Raw genomic sequence first — 23,960 nt, forward strand, 5'->3', positions numbered from 1 at the left:
GGGTGCGGGGGGCGGTGGAGGGTATGGGGGTCTGTGCGATGGCTAATGGAAAGTATGAGAGAGGCATTGGGTTGGTGATTATGAAGTATGGGGATCAGGCATGACATGTAGTGTGAAAGTGCAGGGAGGGGCAATACTGTGCAGGGAGGGGCAATACTGTGCAGTATGGGGAGATGCCACCTCTGCCCCTCTCAATCACCCTAGTCCTATTTCAATGGACACTCCAGTCAGCGCTTCTTGCAAGTAATGCTCTGATCAGACCCAGCTGCCTTTGCTCCAGGACTGAAGTGAAGGTGTAAAGGTGGTGAGCGCCAATTGGTATCCTGTGTCTATATGTTGCCTTCTCTCTGCTGACTTCCCCGACTCTCAGAGGCTGGTTACTTTACTTGACTGTTAAGATACTTAAAAGGGGCGATCCCATCAAAATGTGGAGAGAAAATCTGTTTAGATAGGGGAACTCCTAATTGTACCTCTATGGGGGCAAACCCATCCAGATAAATGTTCTATTAGGTGAGCATGGACCATCAAAACGGTCATGTAGCTATATGAGTTTTTAGAATAGGTGCATTCCTGGTTGTACCTATATAGGGCCAATCCCACTTAGATACATTTAGTATTAAGTACATGTGTAACGCCATGCTATCTTAAAGATCTAGGAGTTGATACATATTATATATAACGTATCAGTGAAGGTAATTACAGTGGTTAAAAAGGGTGGGGGTTAATAATGTAATACAATAAATGAATTAAAAATAATGATGTTTCAGAGGAGGATGTGTCGCTGTTGATCGCCTCTTCTCCCTCTACCACTTGCCCTCTTGACCCCATTCCCTCCCATCTCCTAAAACCTCTTGCTCCTACTATAATCCCTATGCTCACACACATTTTTAACTCCTCCCTGTGCTCTGGAACCTTTCCAACCTCCTTCAAACATGCAACAGTCATACCATTACTCAAAAACAGCAAGCTTGACCCTACCTGTCTTTTTAACTATCGACCGGTCTCCCTCCTGCCTTTTGCCTCTAAACTCCTTGAACGTCTTGTATTCTCTCGCTTGCTCTATTTTCTCAACACCTATTCTCTCCTAGACCCTCTACAATCTGGCTTCCGCACTGCTCACTCCACGGAAACAGCCCTCACTAAAATAACTGATGACCTCCATGCTGCCAAAGACAGAGGTCATTACACTCTGCTCATATTACTCGACCTCTCTGCAGCATTTGACACAGTGGACCACCCTCTTCTCCTCCACATTCTCAATACTCTTGGTATTCGGAACAAAGCTCTATCCTGGACCTCCTCTTACCTCTCCCATCGTACTTTCAGTGTCTCTTCTGCTAACACCTCCTCCACGGATCTCTGTGGGGGTACCCCAGGGCTCTGTCCTGGGACCTCTTCTCTTTTCTCTGTAAACACTCTCTCTAGGTGACCTAATAACATCTTTTGGGTTTAAATATCACCTCTATACTGACAACACACAAATTTACTTTTCAACACCCGACCTTACACCTTCTGTACAAACCAAAGTTTCTGAATGTCTCTCTGCTATATCATCCTGGATGGCCCTCCGCCGCCTTAAACTCAACATGGCTAAAACAGAGCTCCTCATACTTCCTCCCAAACCTGGCCCTACTACCACCTTCTACATTACTGTTGGAACTACAATCATTCACCCAGTGGCCCAAGCACGCTGCCTAGGGGTCACACTCGACTTCTCTCTCACATTCGCCCCTCACATTCAAAACATATCTAAAACCTGTCGCTTTTTCCTCCGCATTATAACAAAGATACGCCCTTTCCTCTGTTGCCCGACTGCTAAAACTCTGACTCAGGCCCTCATTCTCTCCCGTCTTGTTTACTGTAACCTGCTGTCCGGCCTTCCTGCCTCTCACCTGTCTCCCCTACAATCTATCCTAAACGCTGCTGCCAGAATCACTCTACTCTTTCCTAGATCTCTCAGCATCTCCCCTTATGAAATCCCTCTCCTGGCTTCCGATCAAATCCCGCATCTCACACTCCATTCTTCTCCTCACTTTTAAAGCTTTACACTCTTTTGCCCCTCCTTACTTCTCAGCCCTAATTTCTCGTTATGCACCATCCAGACTCTTGCGTTCTTCTCAAGGATGTCTTCTTTCTACCCCCTTTGTATCTAAAGCCCTCTCCCACCTTAAACCTTTTTCACTGACTGCCCAACACCTCTGGAATGCCCTTCCCCTCAGTACCCTCTATATCCACCTTTAAGACCCACCTTAAGACACACTTGCTTAAAGAAGCATATGAATAGCACTATGGATATTCTGAACACATGATACATAAAGCTTGGCCCCCTGCAGATGCACTTACCAGAACTCCCTCCTACTGTCTCTGTACGTTTTCCCTACTTACCAATTAGACGGTAAGCTCCTCGGGGCAGGGACTCCTCTTAATGTTACCTTTATGTCTGAAGCACTTATTCCCATGATCTGTTATTTATATTATCTGTTATTTATTTGATTACCACATGTATTACTACTGTGAAGCGCTATGTACATTTAATGGCGCTATATAAATAAAGACATACAATACAATAGGATACTTGAACTGCAGCGAATGAGTATCAAATAATAGTGGCTAACTTTGTTGAACGATGCCAAAACCCTTGAATGAGGGGTGTGTCCCTTAATTGGATTCACAGGCTGGTTATACCAGATGTATGTAGTGTTAAAGAAACATTAGGCATGTATTATACTAAGCGCGTGCGCGCGCACGACATTGCGTAGCCATGTGGCGCATGCGTTTTGTGCATATAGGCCAAATGGTGGCGCGCAGCTAGGAGGCGTGGCCATGATGTCACAACGGTAGGCCGCACTGTGATTGGCTCACAGTGTCATGTGGCATGGCAGCCGCTCGAAAATACACATTTCTTTGTATTTCCACACAGCTACCGCGCCAACGCTGTCTGCTGTGCGCGCACGCGTCGGCACTGGATAAGCTGTCGGAGGGAGACAGGTATTTATCATTGCCTTGTGCGTGGCCGCACGCACGCCAGCACTTAGTATAATACCAGCCAAAGGCAGTGAGGCACAGAGACCGCAGGGAGACAGAAAGGAAGGGAGGCACGGAGACAGAGAGAAAAGAAGGGAGGCTCGGAGACAGAGAGAAAAGAAGGGAGGCACGGAGACCGCAGGGAGACAGAAAGGAAGGGCGGCACGGAGACAGAGAGAAAAGAAGGGAGGCATGGAGACCGCAGGGAGACAGAAAGGAAGGGAGGCACGGAGACCGCAGAGAGACAGAAAGGAAGGGAGGCACAGAGACAGCAGGGAGACAGAAAGGAAGGGAGGCACGGAGACCGCAGGGAGACAGAAAGGAAGGGAGGCACGGAGACCGCAGAGAGACAGAAAGGAAGGGAGGCACAGAGACAGCAGGGAGACAGAAAGGAAGGGAGGCACAGAGACAGCAGGGAGACAGAAAGGAAGGGCGGCACGGAGACAGCAGGGAGACAGAAAGGAAGGGAGGCACGGAGACAGAGAGAAAGGAAGGGAGGCACGGAGACAGAGAGAAAGGAAGGGAGGCACGGAGACAGAGAGAAAGGAAGGGAGGCACGGAGACAGAGAGAAAGGAAGGGAGGCACGGAGACAGAGAAAAAAGAAGGGAGGCACGGAGACAGAGAGAAAGGAAGGGAGGCACGGAGACAGAGAGAAAGGAAGGGAGGCACGGAGACAGAGAGAAAGGAAGGGAGGCACGGAGACAGAGAGAAAGGAAGGGAGGCACGGAGACAGAGAGAAAGGAAGGGAGGCACGGAGACAGAGAGAAAGGAAGGGAGGCACGGAGACAGAGAGAAAGGAAGGGAGGCACGGAGACAGAGAGAAAGGAAGGGAGGCACGGAGACAGAGAGAAAGGAAGGGAGGCACGGAGACAGAGAGAAAGGAAGGGAGGCACGGAGACAGAGAAAAAAGAAGGGAGGCACGGAGACAGAGAGAAAGGAAGGGAGGCACGGAGACAGAGAGAAAAGAAGGGAGGCACGGAGACAGAGAGAAAGGAAGGGAGGCACGGAGACCGCAGGGAGACAGAAAGGAAGGGAGGCACGGAGACCGCAGGGAGACAGAAAGGAAGGGAGGCACAGAGACAGCAGGGAGACAGAAAGGAAGGGCGGCACGGAGACAGCAGGGAGACAGAAAGGAAGGGAGGCACAGAGACAGCAGGGAGACAGAAAGGAAGGGAGGCACAGAGACAGAGAGAAAGGAAGGGAGGCACGGAGACAGAGAGAAAGGAAGGGAGGCACGGAGACAGAGAGAAAGGAAGGGAGGCACGGAGACAGAGAGAAAGGAAGGGAGGCACGGAGACAGAGAGAAAGGAAGGGAGGCACGGAGACAGAGAGAAAGGAAGGGAGGCACGGAGACAGAGAGAAAGGAAGGGAGGCACGGAGACAGAGAGAAAGGAAGGGAGGCTCGGAGACAGAGAGAAAGGAAGGGAGGCACGGAGACAGAGAGAAAGGAAGGGAGGCACGGAGACAGAGAGAAAAGAAGGGAGGCACGGAGACAGAGAGAAAGGAAGGGAGGCACGGAGACAGAGAGAAAGGAAGGGAGGCACGGAGACAGAGAGAAAAGAAGGGAGGCTCGGAGACAGAGAGAAAGGAAGGGAGGCACGGAGACCGCAGGGAGACAGAAAGGAAGGGAGGCACGGAGACCGCAGAGAGACAGAAAGGAAGGGAGGCACAGAGACAGCAGGGAGACAGAAAGGAAGGGCGGCACGGAGACAGCAGGGAGACAGAAAGGAAGGGAGGCACGGAGACCGCAGAGAGACAGAAAGGAAGGGAGGCACAGAGACAGAGAGAAAGGAAGGGAGGAACAGAGACAGAGAGAAAAGAAGGGAGGCACGGAGACAGAGAGAAAGGAAGGGAGGCACGGAGACAGAGAGAAAGGAAGGGAGGCACGGAGACAGAGAGAAAGGAAGGGAGGCACGGAGACAGAGAGAAAGGAAGGGAGGCACGGAGACAGAGAGAAAGGAAGGGAGGCACGGAGACAGAGAGAAAGGAAGGGAGGCACGGAGACAGAGAGAAAGGAAGGGAGGCACGGAGACAGAGAGAAAGGAAGGGAGGCTCGGAGACAGAGAGAAAAGAAGGGAGGCACGGAGACAGAGAGAAAAGAAGGGAGGCACGGAGACAGAGAGAAAAGAAGGGAGGCTCGGAGACAGAGAGAAAAGAAGGGAGGCACGGAGACAGAGAGAAAGGAAGGGAGGCACGGAGACAGAGAGAAAGGAAGGGAGGCACGGAGACAGAGAGAAAGGAAGGGAGGCACGGAGACAGAGAAAGGAAGGGAGGCACGGAGACAGAAAAAAGAAGGGAGGCACGGAGACAGAGAGAAAAGAAGGGAGGCACGGAGACAGAGAATAGAAGGGAGGCACGGAGACAGAGAATAGAAGGGAGGCACGTGTGTGCCCGGGGCAGTTATAGTTGGCTGTGGTTAGTCAGGCTTCCTATAATAAGACTGCTCGCACGGGAGTGAGCGTGGAGCCGGCCGACAGGGGAGAAGACGGGGAAAATAAAGATTTCGCGCCGCTGAAATGTATGTGTGTATGTACAATAAATAATTTATTCTTACCAACGTATTTATTTATTATAAACGTATTTATAACTAACACACACACACACATCACTGTGACACACACATCACTGTGACACACACACACACCACTGTGACACACACACACATCACTGTGACACACACACACATCACTGTGACACACACACACACTACATCACTGTGACACACACACACACACCATCACTGTGTCGCTCACAGCATACACACACTACATCACTGTGACACACACACCATCACTGTGTCGCTCACAGCATACACACACTACATCACTGTGACACACACACACACCATCACTGTGTCGCTCACAGCATACACACAAAGTGTGCGGCACGCGTACTATATTATGGGCCTCGGGCAAGTTAGTTTTGTTTTCCACATTATCACTGGCTTTGATAACAGTTAATTTATTTACCAAACGGATGTTAAAAGATTAATAACCATTAGCACTCGATTTTTTTTTTATTATGAATTAATATGAATGATTGAGTTAATAAACCAGAAACAAAAGTATCCGTTCTTTTCTTACATGTCAAGTTATACTTTGTAAAAAGAAAAATAATAATGGCAATCAAGTAATTTGTAATCGCATTTAGTTAAAAAATAACTGTTAGTATGTTCCTAAACACATCATTAAAACTATTAAGCAAAAAAGTCTGTATTCACAAAAAAAAAAACGTATTATTAGAACTGTATAGGTTTATTATTATTATTATTTCGGCAGCATGTGTGACAGACTAAAGGCATAACTACTGTCAAATGCCCAACTATTAATTGGGAATACAGCTATGTAATACATTATTAATTGAGAATACACCGCCCCATATTATTATTTTTAAAACTAATTTCCGGTTGTGTTTTCGCGCCAAACCCCCATGTGAGGCGGTTGAGTTTGGCGGGAATGAGTATCACACACACACACACACACACACACAGCACATACTGTATGTATATGCGCCTTTACATTGGACAGCTGCATATCTATCAGAGCCCTGCGCGTTCTAACCACATCCCACCAATCACAATCCACCTCCTCTCAGCGTTCTGGGAATAGTCCATTGTGCATCTCCAGGGCAGGGTGGGAAGACGGAAGCAAACGCAACAGGTTCTTTTTTCCTTCCCTATGTTCAACCCTATGTTGTTGCTTTAATGGTGAGAGCAGCCCCTGCTTCCGGAGGGGTGGTTTGCTTTCCCTCCCCCCTTCTCGTCCCCGTTGTGGTATAGTCCGGCGCCAGGAAGGGGTATACAAAGCTTCGATGTCGGTGGCGCGCTTCGCTCAGACGGGGGCGCAGAGCCGAACGGGACGGACGTGTCAGTGGGGAGCGCAGCAGCCATGGCCTATAAATGGAATAATAATAACAACAACAGGAGCGGAGAGCAGAGTTGTAGGTAGGTCACACAGGAGGGATTACTGTAGCGCCTTGCAGCTTGTTTGTTGGATAGCGAGCAGTGTGAGCCCGGTGAATCCGGGGTCTCTCTCCTCGCACTGCTAGTGTTGCTTCTGGTATTTGTCATGCAGAGTTAGTAGTCATCCATATTGCATTTCAGACTCAAGTGGTGTAATTCTTGCAGGATTTATTGAGGCTGCAAGACGCTTCACACATTAATACCAGAGCAGCAGCTGCCTGGCGGGGAGAGGGTGAGCGGGTTAGCAGCACACAGGAGCTGGGGAGATTAATACCATAGGAGAAGGGGGTGACACAGGCCGCGTTATTTTCACACGGGGGTGGACAGGGGTTTCCTGGACCCATGCCTTATTTTGCAGGATAATATTCCCCCACTGTAAATGGTGTTGGGAGATAACTATAATTGAAGGCAGTTTGGGTACATGCTGATAAAGCTACACCCCGTCACCGTGGCCCTGTTCGTCAAGGGGGCAACCACTCCCGCCACCTGTGCTCACATTTGGCGCCAATTCCCCTCAGATATCTCCCGCCTCCTGTCAGCGCCGCCCCCCCGGCGAATCTCTTACACCCGGAGGTGGGCGGTACTAATTCGCGATGAGAGCAGCGTGGCTCGGGGGGGGGAAGGGTATTTACCACCGAACGTACTGGCAGCGGATGGGTTAACACGTGCAGCGCCCCTTGGGGGTAGGCTAGGTCACGTGCTTTGTCTTCCCGGGCCTGACTGCAGGGGGCAGCCCTGTTGGGGACAAATCACGGACTATATTCTGGTGCTTTCTATATACCCGTGCCTTGTGTATTTTGTGTGGGGAAGTCATGACAAAGACATACACCATGGTGCCATGAGGGTTCCCAAGAAGGATGCGCACTTTTTAAGGCAGACTGCTAGATGTGCATTTTTTTTTATATAACATAAAATAAAATGGAGCCACTCGTAAAATCTGATGTTTTTACTTGACACTGGCATGTTAAATATTGACATTGATCAAACACAGATGTATGGGTTATCTGCAAAACTGATGCAACTGTTCTACTTAGGACAACTGGGCAAGGATAGAAAGATGGAGCCAAGAGCTGGCACGTTATACATTTGATGTTTAAGCTGCCGTTTAAAAAAATATATATATATATATTTCCCCATTCAATATGTGCATCAATACAATCTACACACTAACAAGTAATTAGCTAAGCTGCAGATCCATCTGTTCTGTAATCAATCGCTTTGCTCCTGTTTATTTAATTCAGCCTTAGGCTGGGGCCATAGAGGGTTGAGCCGCGCTGACGCTGAGACTCGCCTGCTGAAATCTGCGCGATTTCATGCCCATGCAGGCGAGCCAGCGGGTGCGATCGGAGGCAGGGGGAGACTGAGGGAGGCGGGGCAGTGACGTCACTGGGCCAATCGCCCGCGACGCGTTGACGTCACGGCGCCGTGATGTTGACGCAGCTCCACGCTGATTGGATGTTTTCAGCTAACAGCGCGCTGAAAAACAGCTTGGCTGTCGGCTGAAAACTCCAGCGCCTCAGCACGCCTGCGGACGCTCGCGTGAGCCCCCTCTCAAGTCATCCTCATTGAGGATGCAGGGGCTCAGTGCGGAGCGTCCGCACGGCTCAGTGCGGCCTGTCCTTCTATGGACTCGGCCTTATGGGCAATGTAGTCCAGCAATATTATGTGACTGGGCAGTTACTAGATACAGTTGGTGCACTGCTAGAGGGCAGGGCTCAAGGGCCAGAGCCTGTCTCAGAAGGGGAAGGGGGCTGTCACTTTGGAATTGATTCCTACATTAGAAACATTAAAAAATGTTTTTAATACATTTTTGTATTTTTCTTAAATGCTACAAGTATTTTCTCAGTACAGAACTGATTTATTAAAAAACACATGTAGGATATTGCTTGAACTGCTGCTTTAATTGCTGGATTGTAACACTAGTCCATAAAGCAGAAACACAATTGTTGGATCTGTTGTAAGGTTTCACCTGAAGCGTGTTTAGATGTTTATCGTTTTTTTTTTCTGTTTTTTTTTTTTTTTTATAGATCTCAACCTCCGTCTCGCTGGTCTCAAGGGAGGAAGCGTCGGTCAGATGGGAAGCTGAGGAATTACGATGACACCGACTCGACAGTGTTTGATGAAGAGAAACCTCACAGCGAAGCTGACAAACGATCGGACAGGTAGTTGTACGTATAGGGTTTCCGTGCGCTATAGACGCACATTGCGAAAGAGCCTATTTTTATATGGTGACTCTTGATGGAGAATCTAGCTTGAAAAGGAATTCAATCTGTTGGTATACCGGGGCAGGTAACAGAAGTCCCTGGTTGACAAAGTGGACACGGTCATGTTATTCTGTCTCCTGCCTCCTGCCTCGGCCTCAAGGTGGCACCTGCCCGTGCGAACAAACTCACCCCTGAGTATTGGGGTATTCCTGCACTTTCCATTAAAAAGAAAGATGGAGCGCATAACTTCACAGTTTTCCGCATGTTCTATTCTGACATTTCGGGTCCTCCTTTCTTCCAGCTTTACTACACCAGAAAGCCACAAGCCAGTGTCAAGATGTGCGGACTGGGGAACTGCAGTAGAGGAGGAAGAACTACTAAAGGAAACTGTTAACAAGGACTTGGCAAGGTATGTCCTGAACTCAGGGATCCCATCATATACTTTTTAATGTCTGAGAGAATTGTTATGTTTGATTTAATTTTAAATGGTTACAATAATTAGGGGGGCGGCTGTCCTGAGAGGTTGGTATAGGTATCGGACCATATTTCAATGTAAGTAGAGGATATTGAGGTTGGGACCCCAAATGTAACTAGTGCTACAGAGCATATACCCATTAGTTCAAAGAAAATAATATTGTTAAATTCACTGCAAACCGGCACACATGATATCCTTGGTGCATGCTTGGAGCTTGGGCATTAACCCCTAGATGAACCACGGTTAAGCAAGGGTAAAGAGAGTTGTATGGGGGATATCCTGGGACCCCCCCAAACCTCTAATATACACCAAGAACACAATAAACCAGTGGTGATGGGGCAGCTCACTTTGAAGCATGAAAGTACTCACATATATCCTTATGTGTAGCCGGGTCTGTGTGCTCCAGCTGAATGGAAGTAGAACGAAATCACCTTGTGCCGAGGGGGAAGATGAGTCAGCGGGCACTACGATGCATGTTCCTGCATCGTAGTGCCCGCTGACTCATCTTCCCCCTCGGCACAAGGTGATTTCGTCATATTTCAATGTAGCTGGTTAAGTAACAAACCGTATTAAGAAACCCTTTCCACAGAAGTTTTCTCACTAGATATGATGCAGCCCATCTCATAGAAAACATGTATCAGTATGGTGAGATATTACTGTAGATTTTCTTTTTATAGAGGCAAAATATCACAGAGAAGGCACATTATTCTGCATTATGTGCGGTTTTAAAAACCTGTAACAATTCTATTCCACTGAACTTTTCGCACTTCAGTTCTGATGTATCCGTGCTCTTTAATATATATCAGTATTGTGCGGTGTTACTGTACAATGCTTTTTTTACAGTAAACCAAATACCTGCCAAAAACACATTGAAGCGCATTGTGCTGGTTTTGTAAAACACTATAAAGAAAAATTCTCCCATTTAACTTTTCTTACTACAGATATTTTTTATATGTCCTCTAACATAAGTATGGGGTGATTTTACTTTGTTTTACTGTAACTAAAAAAATATATCAGCCCAGCACAGCATTATGTGCTCTTTCCATACACTGTAAATAAGTATTTATTTAATAATGGCACGATGCTGTATTTTTGGTAGATTTTAGCCTTACTGTAAAGAACATTAAAACCAGAGACATAACATAAAACACAGACAAAGCTCAGTTTTTAGCACATCTAGTGAGACTCATACACGGTACAGTGCCTAAATATATATGAATAAATATCTAATAAGTAAATGGTCTTTTAGTTTGACATTTTTGGCCAAAATTGTTGTAAGCCCCTGAGCCAACGCCAAGGCAGACCACATATCAGGGGTCCCTAACGCTAATGGGTTATTAGCGTTAGGGACCCCTGATATGTGGTCTGCCTTGGCGTTGGCTCAGGGGCTTACAACAATTTTGGCCAAAAATGTCAAACTAAAAGACCATTTACTTATTAGATATTTATTCATATATATTTAGGCACTGTACCGTGTATGAGTCTCACTAGATGTGCTAAAAACTGAGCTTTGTCTGTGTTTTATGTTATGTCTCTGGTTTTAATGCATATTGCCATGCTCAGTAGCACTCCTCTGATACTCATATGCTTATATATATGTTGTGGGTATTTTGGGGGTTTAATAGGAGCTTGTTAGGTGTCCAGTATGTTGTAAAGAACATTAGACAGTAAAATCCCACCATACAGATGTTAGATGAGCATCGATACAATATACCGCGGTATGTTAGATCTGCCGAATGGGAAAATGTCTTTGGTGTATTGAATGTTTTGGATTGAATTTTGCCTTGCTGTAAATAAATGTTACCATAAAATCTCACTATACTGATGCATGTTACAGAAGTTTCACAGAACGGGAGAATTATTTTTTATCGAGAATCGCACATAATGTGTTATCTGCAGTGAGACGCTCCGTGTGATTGGAGAATTCATTTTTAGTGTTTTGAACACAACACAATGTGTTTGGATGTTTTACTGTAAATAAAATTGCGTGAATTTCCTCCGTACTGAAGTGCTACAGGAGCATGAATATATCCTATCTGCAGTGGGCTATCTGCACTGGCTGCCTGTAAATTTAACATTGTCTTGACATTAAAAGCACATGACCAGGACCAGTGAGGAAATTAATCTCCTTCATTCTCACAGCGGCGAGATGTGCAATTGCGGCCTCCTGGAATAAAGTATCTCCCCCTCTAAGCAAATGTTAAAAAAAGAGGATTAACGAGGCAATGTATATGGAAAAGCTAACTGCTTTCCTCAAACAATCTACAGAAGCCTTCTATAAAATCTGGGAGCCCTGGCTGATTAAATAGGTGAAATTCAAAGTTGGCCTCTGCCGGGTGATAGAGAGATCTGGATCTAGATGATTAGATATCCCCCCCCCCCCCCCCCCCTGAAACTAAACCAAACTGGTGGGTCTTGGTTCTCGGCGGCTGGGGGGGGGGGGGGGGGGGGTCAACTCTTTCTCCCCCCCCCCCCCTTTTTTTTTTCTCCATCCTTCCCCCGTCTCCTATTTTTCTAGCCTCTCTATTAGGGCCACAAGGTGGCCCAGGGGCCTCGCCCAATCAGGTGATATTTTTTCCTATCTTATCCTTCATAAATTATCTTTGTATTAGGCAATATGTAATCTACAATGTTTGTTAACCATACAAATGCCTAATAAAAATGCTTGGGGGAAAAAGCACATGACCAGGGTACCAGTTATCTGAAAGAGCTTCTAGTTCCCTACACTCACTTCGATCTGCAGATGAAGGACTTCTAACAGTTCCCAGAATCTCCTTTACTTCTTTTGGGGCCCGAGTTTCTAGTCACATTGCTACCACTCTTTGGAACAATCTGCCACGTACTGTTAGGCCTCGTCCAGGGTGGGTAGAGGCGCGCTCCGGCGCTGCGCCCTGCTCAGCCGTGCTTTTCCTGGCTGTCTGGGGGCGCAGCCTCTACGTCACGGAGCTGGTTCGCCCTCATTGGGCGATCCGCTCACGTGACACTTGCTTCAAATTTGCTCGCTCGGTAAGTGGCTGAGCGCCGCACAGGCGTGCCCGCCCGCTCACGCAGGCCACGTGCATTGTTGCAACGTGTCTAGCGTGCGCGTCCGCTCAGCACCACCCTGGACGAGCCCTTAGAAAGGCCCCTTCTCTGGAAAGCTATAACACAAGGCTACCTGTTTACCCTGGCATTTAATTAATGAACCACAACCTGTACATTTAATAGTCACAGTATCGTCCCATCCTGTATTTTTTCCCCGTTTTTTTTTATAACCTTAAATGTTTTCCTCTTCCCTTTTTGTAGCAGTGAATTGCTTTCAGTCCAATTAGTAGAAAAGCGCTATATAAATAGTTATCATTTAAACCTGATGGCTTGACTACAGTTTGGGGGGAGGAAGGGGGAGTGAAACTGTTCAACCCAGTGAAGGGCTGAAACCAGAGCACACTGCGATACATAGCATGTCTAGCAAAAATGTGGATGACACTGATGTAGCTAGACTAGCATAGTTTCTAGATCCTTTACAACTGTTGGAGCAGTTATAGAAACAGGAAGCTGCTTAAGACAAAAATCCAGAGCTGAAGCCTAATTTAGCTCTACCACATGTGGAGAATAATTATCGTTGGTAGTCATTTAATTTTTTCCCTTTAATATGTGCATCATTACAATCCACACAATGAGAAATAATTAGCTAAGTTGCCGATCGATCCGTTCTACTGTGATCGATTGGTGAAGATTCGGATCGGGGGTTCACTTAAGTGGCTCAGTGTAGCAGAAGAAAACCAAAGATGCAAAGTTCTGTGGGGAAGATCATGTAACCAGGCAGTCACTAGATACAATTGTTGCACTGCTAGAGAGCGGGCAGGGCTCAAAAAGGGGTGTGCCAGGACCTGTCTCGGAAGCAGAAGGGGATGTGACTTTGTAAACGGTTGCTATAGAAACAAATCCTGTTGCATTATAACACATAAAAAATGTAAATGACTTGATTTTTGATTTGCTTAACATTTACCAGATGTCTGACTGTTTTTTTGTTTTTATAAGATGCTTTTTATGGATTGTGGTCAAAATGTTTGTACATATGTATTTCAGATACAAAAGGAAACTTCTGATTAATGATTTTGGAAGAGAAAGGAGATCCTCCTCTGGAAGGTAACTCTATGTATAGTGTAATCTTGTATAGGTAACTACTCCCAGCTCCAAAAATAGCGATACAGAGACTGAGAAATGATCTGAGAGACCCAAAAATGAAAAGTATATGACATATATGAAGTCCAAAAGATGATTCTAAATCCGCAGCAAATCAGGTTATAAGTTCTTGGGCAAATAACTTTGCCTATTGTGTACAATGAAGGACTGAACTGACAGGGAAGGATGGACCCAATAAGAGAGTAGCTAGAGAAACTAGAGCCAGCCTTGAACCGAACCCTTAGTAACGCATTAGCATAAATATCTCGGTCCTAGCTTCTGCATCCCTTAATGTCCAAAGATATTGAGGTAAATACCTGTGTCCTTATGATAAAGCCTTGTAGGATCCCACGTGCTGAAGCTATGCTATGGTGATACCGAAGCCTCAGACCGTCCGGGAAAAACTTTAGGCTGCTCACATGGAGGTGCCCGTCTCCTCTCGGCGTTCTCCCATGAGGTGTAGCGAATTGCCGGACCTGCGCTGCGGAAGTGCATCACTCCAATCGTGGGGCAGTATAGTTGAAAAAATTGGTGGAACAGCAGGAACCCAGAAAAAGCATCGATCAACTCACCAGAGGTAGCAAAAAATAAAAAAGGTTTATTGAATTACATTGTTAAAAACAAAAAACAAACTAACATAAAAAAAAAAATACTCCTTGAGAAAAGGGCTGGAGAGTCTGAAACATGTAGGAGATTTTGTTTTTTATGTTAGTTTGTTTTTTGTTTTTAACAATGTAATTCAATAAACCTTTTTTATTTTTTGCTACCTCTGGTGAGTTGATCGGTGCTTTTTCTGGGTTCCTGCTGTTCCAATTTTTTCAACTCTATGTATAGTGTAATCTGAATTTCCCCACATGGAAAAGTCATTAACATTCTGCTGAACTTGGCAGATGAGATTTAAAAAAAAAAAAAAAATTTACGTCACCCTTGCTTTGAAATGCTGTTAATTGTAATTTTTGTCCTCCAGCATTAATGGTTTCACGAATTCTATAATTTCTTGTATACAACAAAGACAAAAATACCCAATGCTACATACAATATGACAACAAATGTATATTTAAATACTTGAATGTTTGCATTCTCATAAGAAAGGGCCATTTAGTTAAACTTTTTGGTCATGCCCATTAGCACTCCTTTTGGCCCCCAAAATTGATGTGCTGGGGTTAGAGCTTGCAGGGATTTGTTTGTAAATTATTAATTGAAGTGAACATTTCTTGAGGCTAGTTCGTTTTCAATTTAAACATGAATTTGGTTTCTCACGGGCAAATGTTTTCCCTTCCAGTTCTGATTCAAAAGATTCTTCTACACAAGGAGAGCTGGAAACGGACTCTGTTGTTCTCATGAGGAGACAGAAGCAGATAGACTACGGAAAGAATACAATAGCTTATGATCGATACAGTCAGGCGGTACCACGGTATAACTTTTTTTTTTTATATATATATATATACTTCTGTGTTAATATTGGGTGTAGTTATCAAGGATAACATCTTTCTACAGAAAGATAACATACTTTTAAAACCTTTGAAAGTCTTTTTATGCAAAAACTCAGGTTTGTGGGAGTAATCCTTCCTAGTGCCGCAGTGTATTAATGGCAGATATATTTAAGAGCTTCAATCTGGGTTATTGACACTTTACATTATTTCTAGTTTGTAGAAGTTGGTGAGATGATGTGAATGGCATTTGATGTACACTGGCTGCTCCCTTCTGATATTACTTTGTTATTCAAAGCTTTGGTCACACACAACCCATCCCCACAAAGCAATTCCTTGCTTTTGGTATGGTTAGACTAGTTTCAGGAAGACCATTAAATGGTTACTTTCTTTTCCAGAGTCTTTTTGGCCTGCTATGTGGGACTGCACCTTTACTGTTCAGTCACTTAACTTGTATGGACTTGCAGAAGCTGTCATCCATGTATTCTTTTTACAGCCTTACCGTGCCATAATGTTTTATATCCCAAATATAGTTCCATTAATTGCGTGCGGTTTGCCATCTGCACGCTGGGGCTCATTTTTAACGGAAGAGGTAATGCTACAACAAAGTTGCAGAATGTAGCGTGTGGTTACATCCTTTTCACTTAAGGCAACCTTTTTAAAATACCTAGCAAAATGTTAATACATAGGATTTCTCAAATGGATACGTCGGTGTGTGAGATTCAGTTGCTGACATTCTTGTTTCTGAAAATAAGAGTCTTGCCTTGACCATACCCCACACCGATTTTAGTAAGATTTGTGCCATTGCCGTGCAGATTACAAATACCCGAAATAAGTAATTTATGTGCATGACCTTGAATAATTCATAAAGAACAAATACTTCAACATTTGGTGTATATTTTAAGCGTGTAAACTATGCTAGCTGAATAGATGGAATATGATTAACTGAGGCAAAAATACTTACATCATTTGAAGGCAATAAAAGTTTAGTTTTTGCTTAATGTGTGCTGGTTGTTGAGGTGTGTACTCCTTGTAAACTCTTCACAGCAAATATGGCAGAATGATGACGCTCAAAGTACCAATTACCTTCAAGAACATCCCAATAAGTCTTCAAACGAAATACAGGCTAAAGTGTTCCCTGGTTATTTTGTTTTAGGACACATACTTCCTGTGTCCTCTCCTACACCGTTTAGAGCCTCTACAAGCTTTTATTTTTTATATAATTATTAGTAGTATGGAATCATTAAACTTTGAGGCATATAAAACAAACATTGCCCCTCCTGTTACAAGCAAATACGCTAGCCTGGAAAAATACTGGTAAACATTCAATGAGTCATAAGCAATGGAATTGAAATGGCAACTTAAAATGTAGGAATTTGGCAGCTGGAACAGTGAAAAAAATGTGTACATTGCAACTCAAACCGAAGCCGTAACATACATATATATAGATTGCACGTTTCCTGGCCAAACAGCTCTTTGCCTACTAAGCTAAAGTCAGGAATTCACATCTGTTTCTAACACCTTCACACCCATGACCTCTTGAGTTTTCAGGATTTACGTACTGTGAATAACAAAGGCGAAAGCCCAGTCTATATTCAGACTACCGCATTAACATTCTGTGGCAGTTTTAAGGCCCTGTTTCTAGTTATATTGCCCCTGAACAATGTTTTCTTTGTTCAAATTGCCTTTACAATAGTGTGAGGTCTGAATGAAAGAGGCAAAGTATATCCTGTAGCGTTCTGGTTTGGATAATTTGAGAGGAAAAAATGTATGGTTACTTTTAAATTTACTGCTTTAATCAAATCACTAGTAGAGGGGGAAAGTAAACCTGTAACTGGTATATTTGTTGCAAGTGTCCTTAATGAACACACTAAAAGTAGCACAAATGCTGTGATATTTCTTGTGGGCCCACATTTTCTAAACTAAATGCGCACACTTGTGCGTGCGGTCACTGCTTTTATTTATCTTGCCCATTCATTACTTCCTGAGGTTCATGCGTAGCCTCAATAACTGGAGTATATGAATTTTGAAAAGCTGTTCTTTGTACCAAAACATTCCCCTATCGGTGCATTCAAATAACTGTAAAGATCAGCTGGATAATAGTCTGCTGGTTATTAAACCTTCCTCTTCGCAAAGATGTATAAGTGGTGTGGTGTGGATAATGTTTGATTAATCATACAGTACATTTATTTCACAGGATCATAATGGGTAGTATTGTAAATAAATGTTTTTATTCGTTCCCTTGCGTCTCTTTATTTTCTTTTTTTTTTACATTTTTTTTTATTTTTTTAGAAATCTTCGAAAACAAGGGGCTCACCCGAGAACCCCCAATAAGTTCAAAAAGTACAGCCGCAGATCTTGGGACCAGCAAATCAAACTCTGGAAAATTGCTCTTCATACTTGGGACCCTCCAGAGGAAGAAGGGAGTGAGGTGCAGCCATTGTAAGTTTGTCCCTTCCTTAGGGGTGCTTAGTAATACCTGTTTTTATGCATTATGTGGAGCAGTGGGATTCTGTGGAAAGTAATGTTTTGCAAACATGAGGGTGGATGTTTTGCAGAAAACTCTGTTAGGCTAGATTTATAATAAGTCATTAAGATCCTATTGGAATGGCAGATTATTTATTTTCAAATGAGGTACATTTATATTCTAAAACACAATAAATACATTTTAAAAACTACTGCTGAACCATAGTTTTAAGTGCGCAAAGTGTTGGGCAGGGAGAGTTTAGCAAAGTCTGTATGACATACGGTGTGTTTTTAAACTTGTTTAATATAAAAAGATAGCCTTTTCAAAAATGCCTCTTGACATCAATTCCCCTGCATCTGTTATCCTTGCAAATACTTCAGACTACAACGTATGTCTGCAAGCTTTGCTGCCCACATCTAAAGTAGTCAATCAGGACATGGGATGTGGCTCTTACTAACAATGGGAACGACTAATGTCGTGGTTGCTTCACAAAAGCGTTTTTTGGGAATGACAGTGTGCGATCCAGACTCCAGTTGTCTGTAGTTGCTTGTAACATGTTGAGCATTGTAACAAGCTATTTAAGGTATAGGCCTATGGATTCTCTGTTCATATATATCAAAAGCCATGATTCATTCAATGAAGTCTCTTGTCTCTTTAACAGTACTAAAGACCTGGATGAAATGGAGACTGACTCTCTGACCAGTGGATCTACAGAATCTCAATCTAGCTCCCAGGATAACCTTGTAAGTGTTCAGTGCTTGGTGGTGATTTGCCTTTGTTTTTATTTGTTGAGCGTTCCTGGGAAGGTTTTGAAGTTGAATATGCTGCACTATATGGGTAGCATGTCCATTTATCTCTAACCTCCAGCTCCCTTTTCAAGAAGCAGTTTGGTTGTCTCTTATATTTACCCTGCAAAAACACAAACTAAATATCTTAAGACAGGGTTGGGTAACTCCAGTCCTTGAGGGCCACCAAACGGGTCAGGTTTTCAGGATATCCTTGCGTCAGCACAGGTGGCTTAAGCCATCTGTGCTGACGCATGGATATCCTGAACCCCCGACCTGTTGGGGGGGCCCACGAGAACTGGTGTTACCCACCCTTGGTGTAAGAGCACATAGTACAAAAGTAACACTAATCTACATATCTTTGCCTTACCTTTTTTTTATTACACCTTGTTTTATCTTTGGTAATCGGACAATGGTTTTCTTTCTGTTTAGTCAGGATAACTATATTGATGGATTGGAAGCTGCCTCGTTACCATTAACACTGGATTTTCCTTTGTGTTTAGTATACAGGTACTCCAACCAAGGTCAGAAGGGTTGAGTCGAAGGGCGGGTTCGATCTGGAAGCATGTTTGAATGAAACCGGTGATGCAAAGTGGCTTAGTTAACAGTCGGTACCTGAACATCGGGAGGGGGCGAGGGGGGGAAGAAACCTACTTCTGAAGCTCCTGCATAATGTCAATTACATCTGCGTTTCCAGCTAGACTCTGCGGTTTGCACTGGCACAAGCTTTGTGTGGGCAACCTCCTGCTTCTAGCACAGATACTGTGTACACAATTAATAGCTTTTTGGGGGTGTATATGGATCTAGAGCCATCAACTGGACTGCATTAAGTAACTTACCATATTGGTGCCTGTAATCTAAAGACTACATGGATGTGATAAACCTACACTTGATACTTGAACAGCTGACGTGCATCTAAACCTGAGCCATACACAACGTCTGTCAGGTTTGCGTATTTGAAAGGTGTTAATGTGTCGTAATGTACATGTCTAACAAGTTGCAGATTGCAATGTTTCTGCACTGTCATTTTGGCATTTCCTTTGTGTGACAATGGCAAGTCTTCTTTGCCAAAACTAGTGTGACAAACCAAAATATAAAACACGCTCATTTACCTCTGGTTGTTTGGAGTTTGACGCTTGGTAACCAGAAGTTATGAATACTGTTAAACCTCAGGGGCTTTTGGACCTCTGGCAATGACCAGACTGAAGACTGTCCAGTCCAATTTCTTGCATTTGCTCATGGTGTAGCTTGGATCACTGCAACAAAGAAAAACATTTTTTGTTAAATTAGACCATATATTTGCCGTTTTCATAATCTATATAAGTGTGATTGGGGCATTTATTTAATTTTTATAGATAGAAAAATGGGGTATCCCTCTGACACTGGGCATGGGGTGCAGAGAGGCGGCTGGAACGTTCCTTCACTCTAGACCAGTTGTGGCCAACTCCAGTCCTCAAGGGTCACCAACAGGCCAGGTTTTCAGGATATCCCTGCTTCAGCACAGTTGTTTCAATCAGTGGTTCAGTCGAAGACAGTCCTTCAGTCGACGACTGATCCACTTGTGCTGAACCAGGGATATCCTGAAAACCTGACCCGTTCGTGGCCCTTGAGGACTGGCGTTGGCTACCCCTGCTGCAGACAAAGTACCCCACCGTACACTTGAGATGCTAACTGTTTCAGAGGATTTATGGTGGTGGTGATTGCTGTGGTTGTATTTGTATGCAGACTTCTTTATAGATTTTTGGATATCTGGTCTATTGTGGCTTGGCATTGCATTAAAAGAAGTATGGATGTGGGCCAGACATTGCATCCCAACATTAAAATATTTCCTTAACAGCAAGTTTAAGATGGTTATTTGTTAAACTGATTAACCCATGGGCCTCCTTAAGTGCAAGAAGAGACCGAAAAGTATTGATCTACTTTTTACCTTGACCGTTTGTTACCGGTTTTGTTGCTGCAAGTCTGACACCAGAGCGCCATCGGACTTCCATGATTGCAACCTTGTTTGTGGCATCAAAAACGTGGCTACAGACTGTTTTGATTGTTCTCTGGGTTTCTTGTGCTGAATTGTACCATTCTCTACAGGAGACTAAATTCTGTTGGCTGATGAAACCACTTACTTTTTTTTCTTCTTACCCTATGGGAAATAAAATGGCTGCTTGGTCGGCTTTACTTCCACAGACCAAAATAGTATGCCGCAACGGTTTTCTACTGTCGACGGTCATATTTGTAGTTTAAATTGGCAACAGGTGTTCCTGTTGATTGGGAGTATTGCATTGACCTCCATGAATCTATTAAAGGAAAAAAATTGGACGATCTGGGGGTTTGCTGCTTTAATGTTGTGACTCCTATTTTGGATAATAGCTTCATATTCTTTAAGTTGATTACCAAGATTTTACATACCGCAACAGTTCCAATGTACAGCTCGGTTGCATTATTTAAAACGGCAAAGCATGTTTTGTCTCCTAAAGCCCAGTCTAGATTTGGTAATTATGATTGGGCAAACGCAAGGGAAGAGGACTTTAAGGTGCAGGCCCCCTAAAATAAAAACATGAGCCACAAGGCTGATTACAATATTGTTTTTGCATTCAGTATGACCTAAAAGCCTGCAGTAAAGTGATCACATGTCAACCTCTGCTGCTTAATTTCACTTACGCCAGCCTACCAGGCAGCGCAGAGCTCTTCTCTGTGGTACAGTAACGTGCTAAAGTTAAGGTTCCATCGCTATGGGTATCCTGATGGAGCATTCAAATGTGCTTTATGCCTGAACTCTGGTGTAGTGGTTCTTAGGCCGCACGTATAGTGCGGGTGATGTCACTCGTCGCCGCTAGCGAAAGTTATATTTCGCTTTGTGCCAGTGTCGTGGGCGTACTGGCATTTGGTTGGTTCAGGGGCTGTCATGAGGCGACAGCCCTTGAAAAACCAAATATTGCCAGCTTCCAAAATTCGCAACGCATTGTCGCCGTCTCGCTTATCGCATGCGGTGGCAATGCATTTGTTTTTTGGCGACGTCGCGGGCACTATTCGCGCGGCCTTACACCTCTCAGAAATCGGGTCTGCCTCATGGCTCTGGGGCAACCACCCAACTTTCTATTTATTTGCAAATTAGGTGTAATATCCTACGTAAAAGTGCATTAATAAAACCTGGTGTGGACAGTGGTTTGAGACACCCTTGGGGTGTATTCCCAATGGTCTGTCGCAAGGTTTTTTGGATGAGGAATGTCCAGTCATGGCAGGAACATTGGGGAAAGGACAAAGACTTTTGTTGTATGGAGTTCCTGGTTCTTATAGCAGTCAATTGAGCGAGTGAAAAATCTAGGAAATCTGCAGATTTACTCTGGCCTCAGATAAAACTAATTTTATATTTTTTTATTATGCAGAAATCTTTCTCCAGCTTTCAAATCTGTTTACCAGCAGAATAACGAGTTTGCGTTTATCATATTGAACACATAACGTGGATGTATGCCTGATAAAACACGCAACCCTGCAATAAGACTGCACATGGCATCATGCTTAACAGATTCTCAATATACAGGAAGAAACTTAAACATGAATAGAGTATTTCTCTCCCCCCCCCCCCCCCCCCCCCCCCCTTTTTTTTTTAATTTTTTTTTTATTTTAAACAGTGTTTTAATGAGCTGGTTTCATTTTAGTGTTTAAAGTCTGTTGGTTTGCCAGGAAGTATATTGGTATTTGCTGTATGACTAGTTTGCAGTGGAAATGCTGTGTGATGTGACATGCCCGGTTTTGCAGTGCTCTCAGATGGCAGGTTTTCTTTTAATGTGTGTACATGATCGGAAGCTGAAACTGTAAATATTATTTACACATGGCTTGTTTGCTCATGCTGCAAGTACAGACCTGACTTAATGCATATCGTTTACTTGACTTTTAAATCTGTAATGCTCTTTATGTACAAATGTTGTAAATGTTTGTGTTATTGTACAGGCGGGTTGTATACTTGGTTCATATTAAAATGTAATCAATTGATCTGTAATGAATAACTTTGCTAAATAAAACGATCGCTATCTTTGTATTCTTACAGTTCTCGGTTTTATTTTGTACGGGCAAAGATAATTTGGAAATGAATTTGTCACAGATATTGCATGCTTAATGAGTATTACTGTATGTGATGTTGCCTGAAGTCTGATCAAGGTAAAATGTAAATTAGACTGGTAATGGGATATACAAAATATTGAGGCTGTTAACCAGGGGGTACAATTCATAGTTCTTGGCAAATATACTTAAATGAGCTGGTCTAAAATGTAGTTGACTGCTTTAGCAGAGTACGATTTTAGTAAGTTCTTCGGTTTGCATTAATGGGTTAAAGAAACTTGTGTTCCCCGGATACATACTGGTGAAGTTGCAGGTATTACATCCCAACATGCCTACCCACCCTTTGTTGTTTTTAAAAGGAATTTAAATGGCCGGCGACTAGGAAGCCGCTGTGACAGTAGGGGTAAATAAATGTGACTGCGTTTTAATAAAGGTCAAGCCTGCCCATTACCCCTACCTGTCAAATATATGTATATCTGTATTGTACATACATATATAAGGAGACAAAGGATGCTCCTAAAAAGATCCCACTTTACTGCTGTGCGGTAAAGTGGGATCTTTTTAGGAGCATCCTTAGTCTCCTTATATATGTATGTTTGTCATCCCTATCCCCTTTGCACCAGCTGATATTATAGAGTTAATTAATTATTATTTGAGTGAGCGGTATGTCACTAGTTATCACAATATATCTGTATTGTACGCCTGATTCCAGCACTTCAGGAACTAGGGGATAATGGAATGTTGCAAAGTGGTCTGATCTTTCCAAGTAGCTCTTTGCATGTCAATGTTTGATTGCATTTCCTCCCTCCCTGCCACCCACCACCCCCCACCACCAATCAGGAGCTGGGTCATATTGCTAACATCTGGGAGTAGGGAGACCCCTAGCTAGATCAGCTAAGTTAGAGCTGTGAGTTCAGATTTTATAAGCAGGGGCAGCTGGAAGGAAGTTGTGAGCAACTGGGAGAAGCTGCAGTGGTCATTGCAGGAAGAGCGGGGAAAATCTCTTTGGAGTTCCCTACACTCAGATTTATAGGGTAACCCCAGTTTCCCAGTTGTGAGTTGATTTACTGTAAATAGTTGTGGATATTTTTTTTCCCCCCCAATAATTAATTTTATAAACTGTTTGTCTGGCCAATTGATCCCTGGTGTGATAGTCCTGGTCTCCCGTGACCGCCGCAACCTATGATGATGCAGCTTCCTATTTACCCGAGATCTGGCAGCCATTTTGTTTCTGCTGCGGCAGATTTAAACCTGGAAAGTATCGGGAACAGGAGTATCCCTTGGAGATGAAAATTGTGGCGTTGGGTTCAGGGGGTGCCCCTGTTCCCAAACACGTTAAAAAAACAAAATGCCCTTTTTATTATTTTTTTACAGGTTTTGAGGAAAGGAATGTTTC

The 23,960-nt window shown here is 43.9% G+C and overlaps 1 protein-coding gene across 2 annotated transcripts; it reads left to right on the top strand.

Moving 5' to 3' along the window:
• The first annotated feature begins 6,774 nt into the window (after positions 1 to 6,774).
• On the top strand, positions 6,775 to 22,550 carry SLBP (stem-loop histone mRNA binding protein). 2 transcript variants are annotated; one of them, XM_075571197.1, is made up of 8 exons: positions 6,775 to 6,968; positions 9,014 to 9,151; positions 9,492 to 9,599; positions 13,734 to 13,793; positions 15,112 to 15,243; positions 17,552 to 17,701; positions 18,388 to 18,469; positions 19,015 to 22,550. In XM_075571197.1, the coding sequence occupies exons 1-8, from the start codon at positions 6,913 to 6,915 to the stop codon at positions 19,114 to 19,116; spliced, it is 828 nt and encodes a 275-aa protein (XP_075427312.1). In that variant the 5' UTR covers positions 6,775 to 6,912; the 3' UTR covers positions 19,117 to 22,550. The 2 variants fall into 2 exon arrangements, with proteins under 2 accessions (XP_075427312.1, XP_075427313.1); XM_075571198.1 differs by having other exon boundaries at positions 6,783 to 6,968; positions 9,014 to 9,148.
• The last annotated feature ends 1,410 nt before the right edge of the window (positions 22,551 to 23,960 follow it).

The sequence above is a fragment of the Ascaphus truei genome, chromosome 1, assembly GCF_040206685.1.
Source record: "Ascaphus truei isolate aAscTru1 chromosome 1, aAscTru1.hap1, whole genome shotgun sequence".
Taxonomy (NCBI): Eukaryota; Metazoa; Chordata; class Amphibia; order Anura; family Ascaphidae; genus Ascaphus; species Ascaphus truei.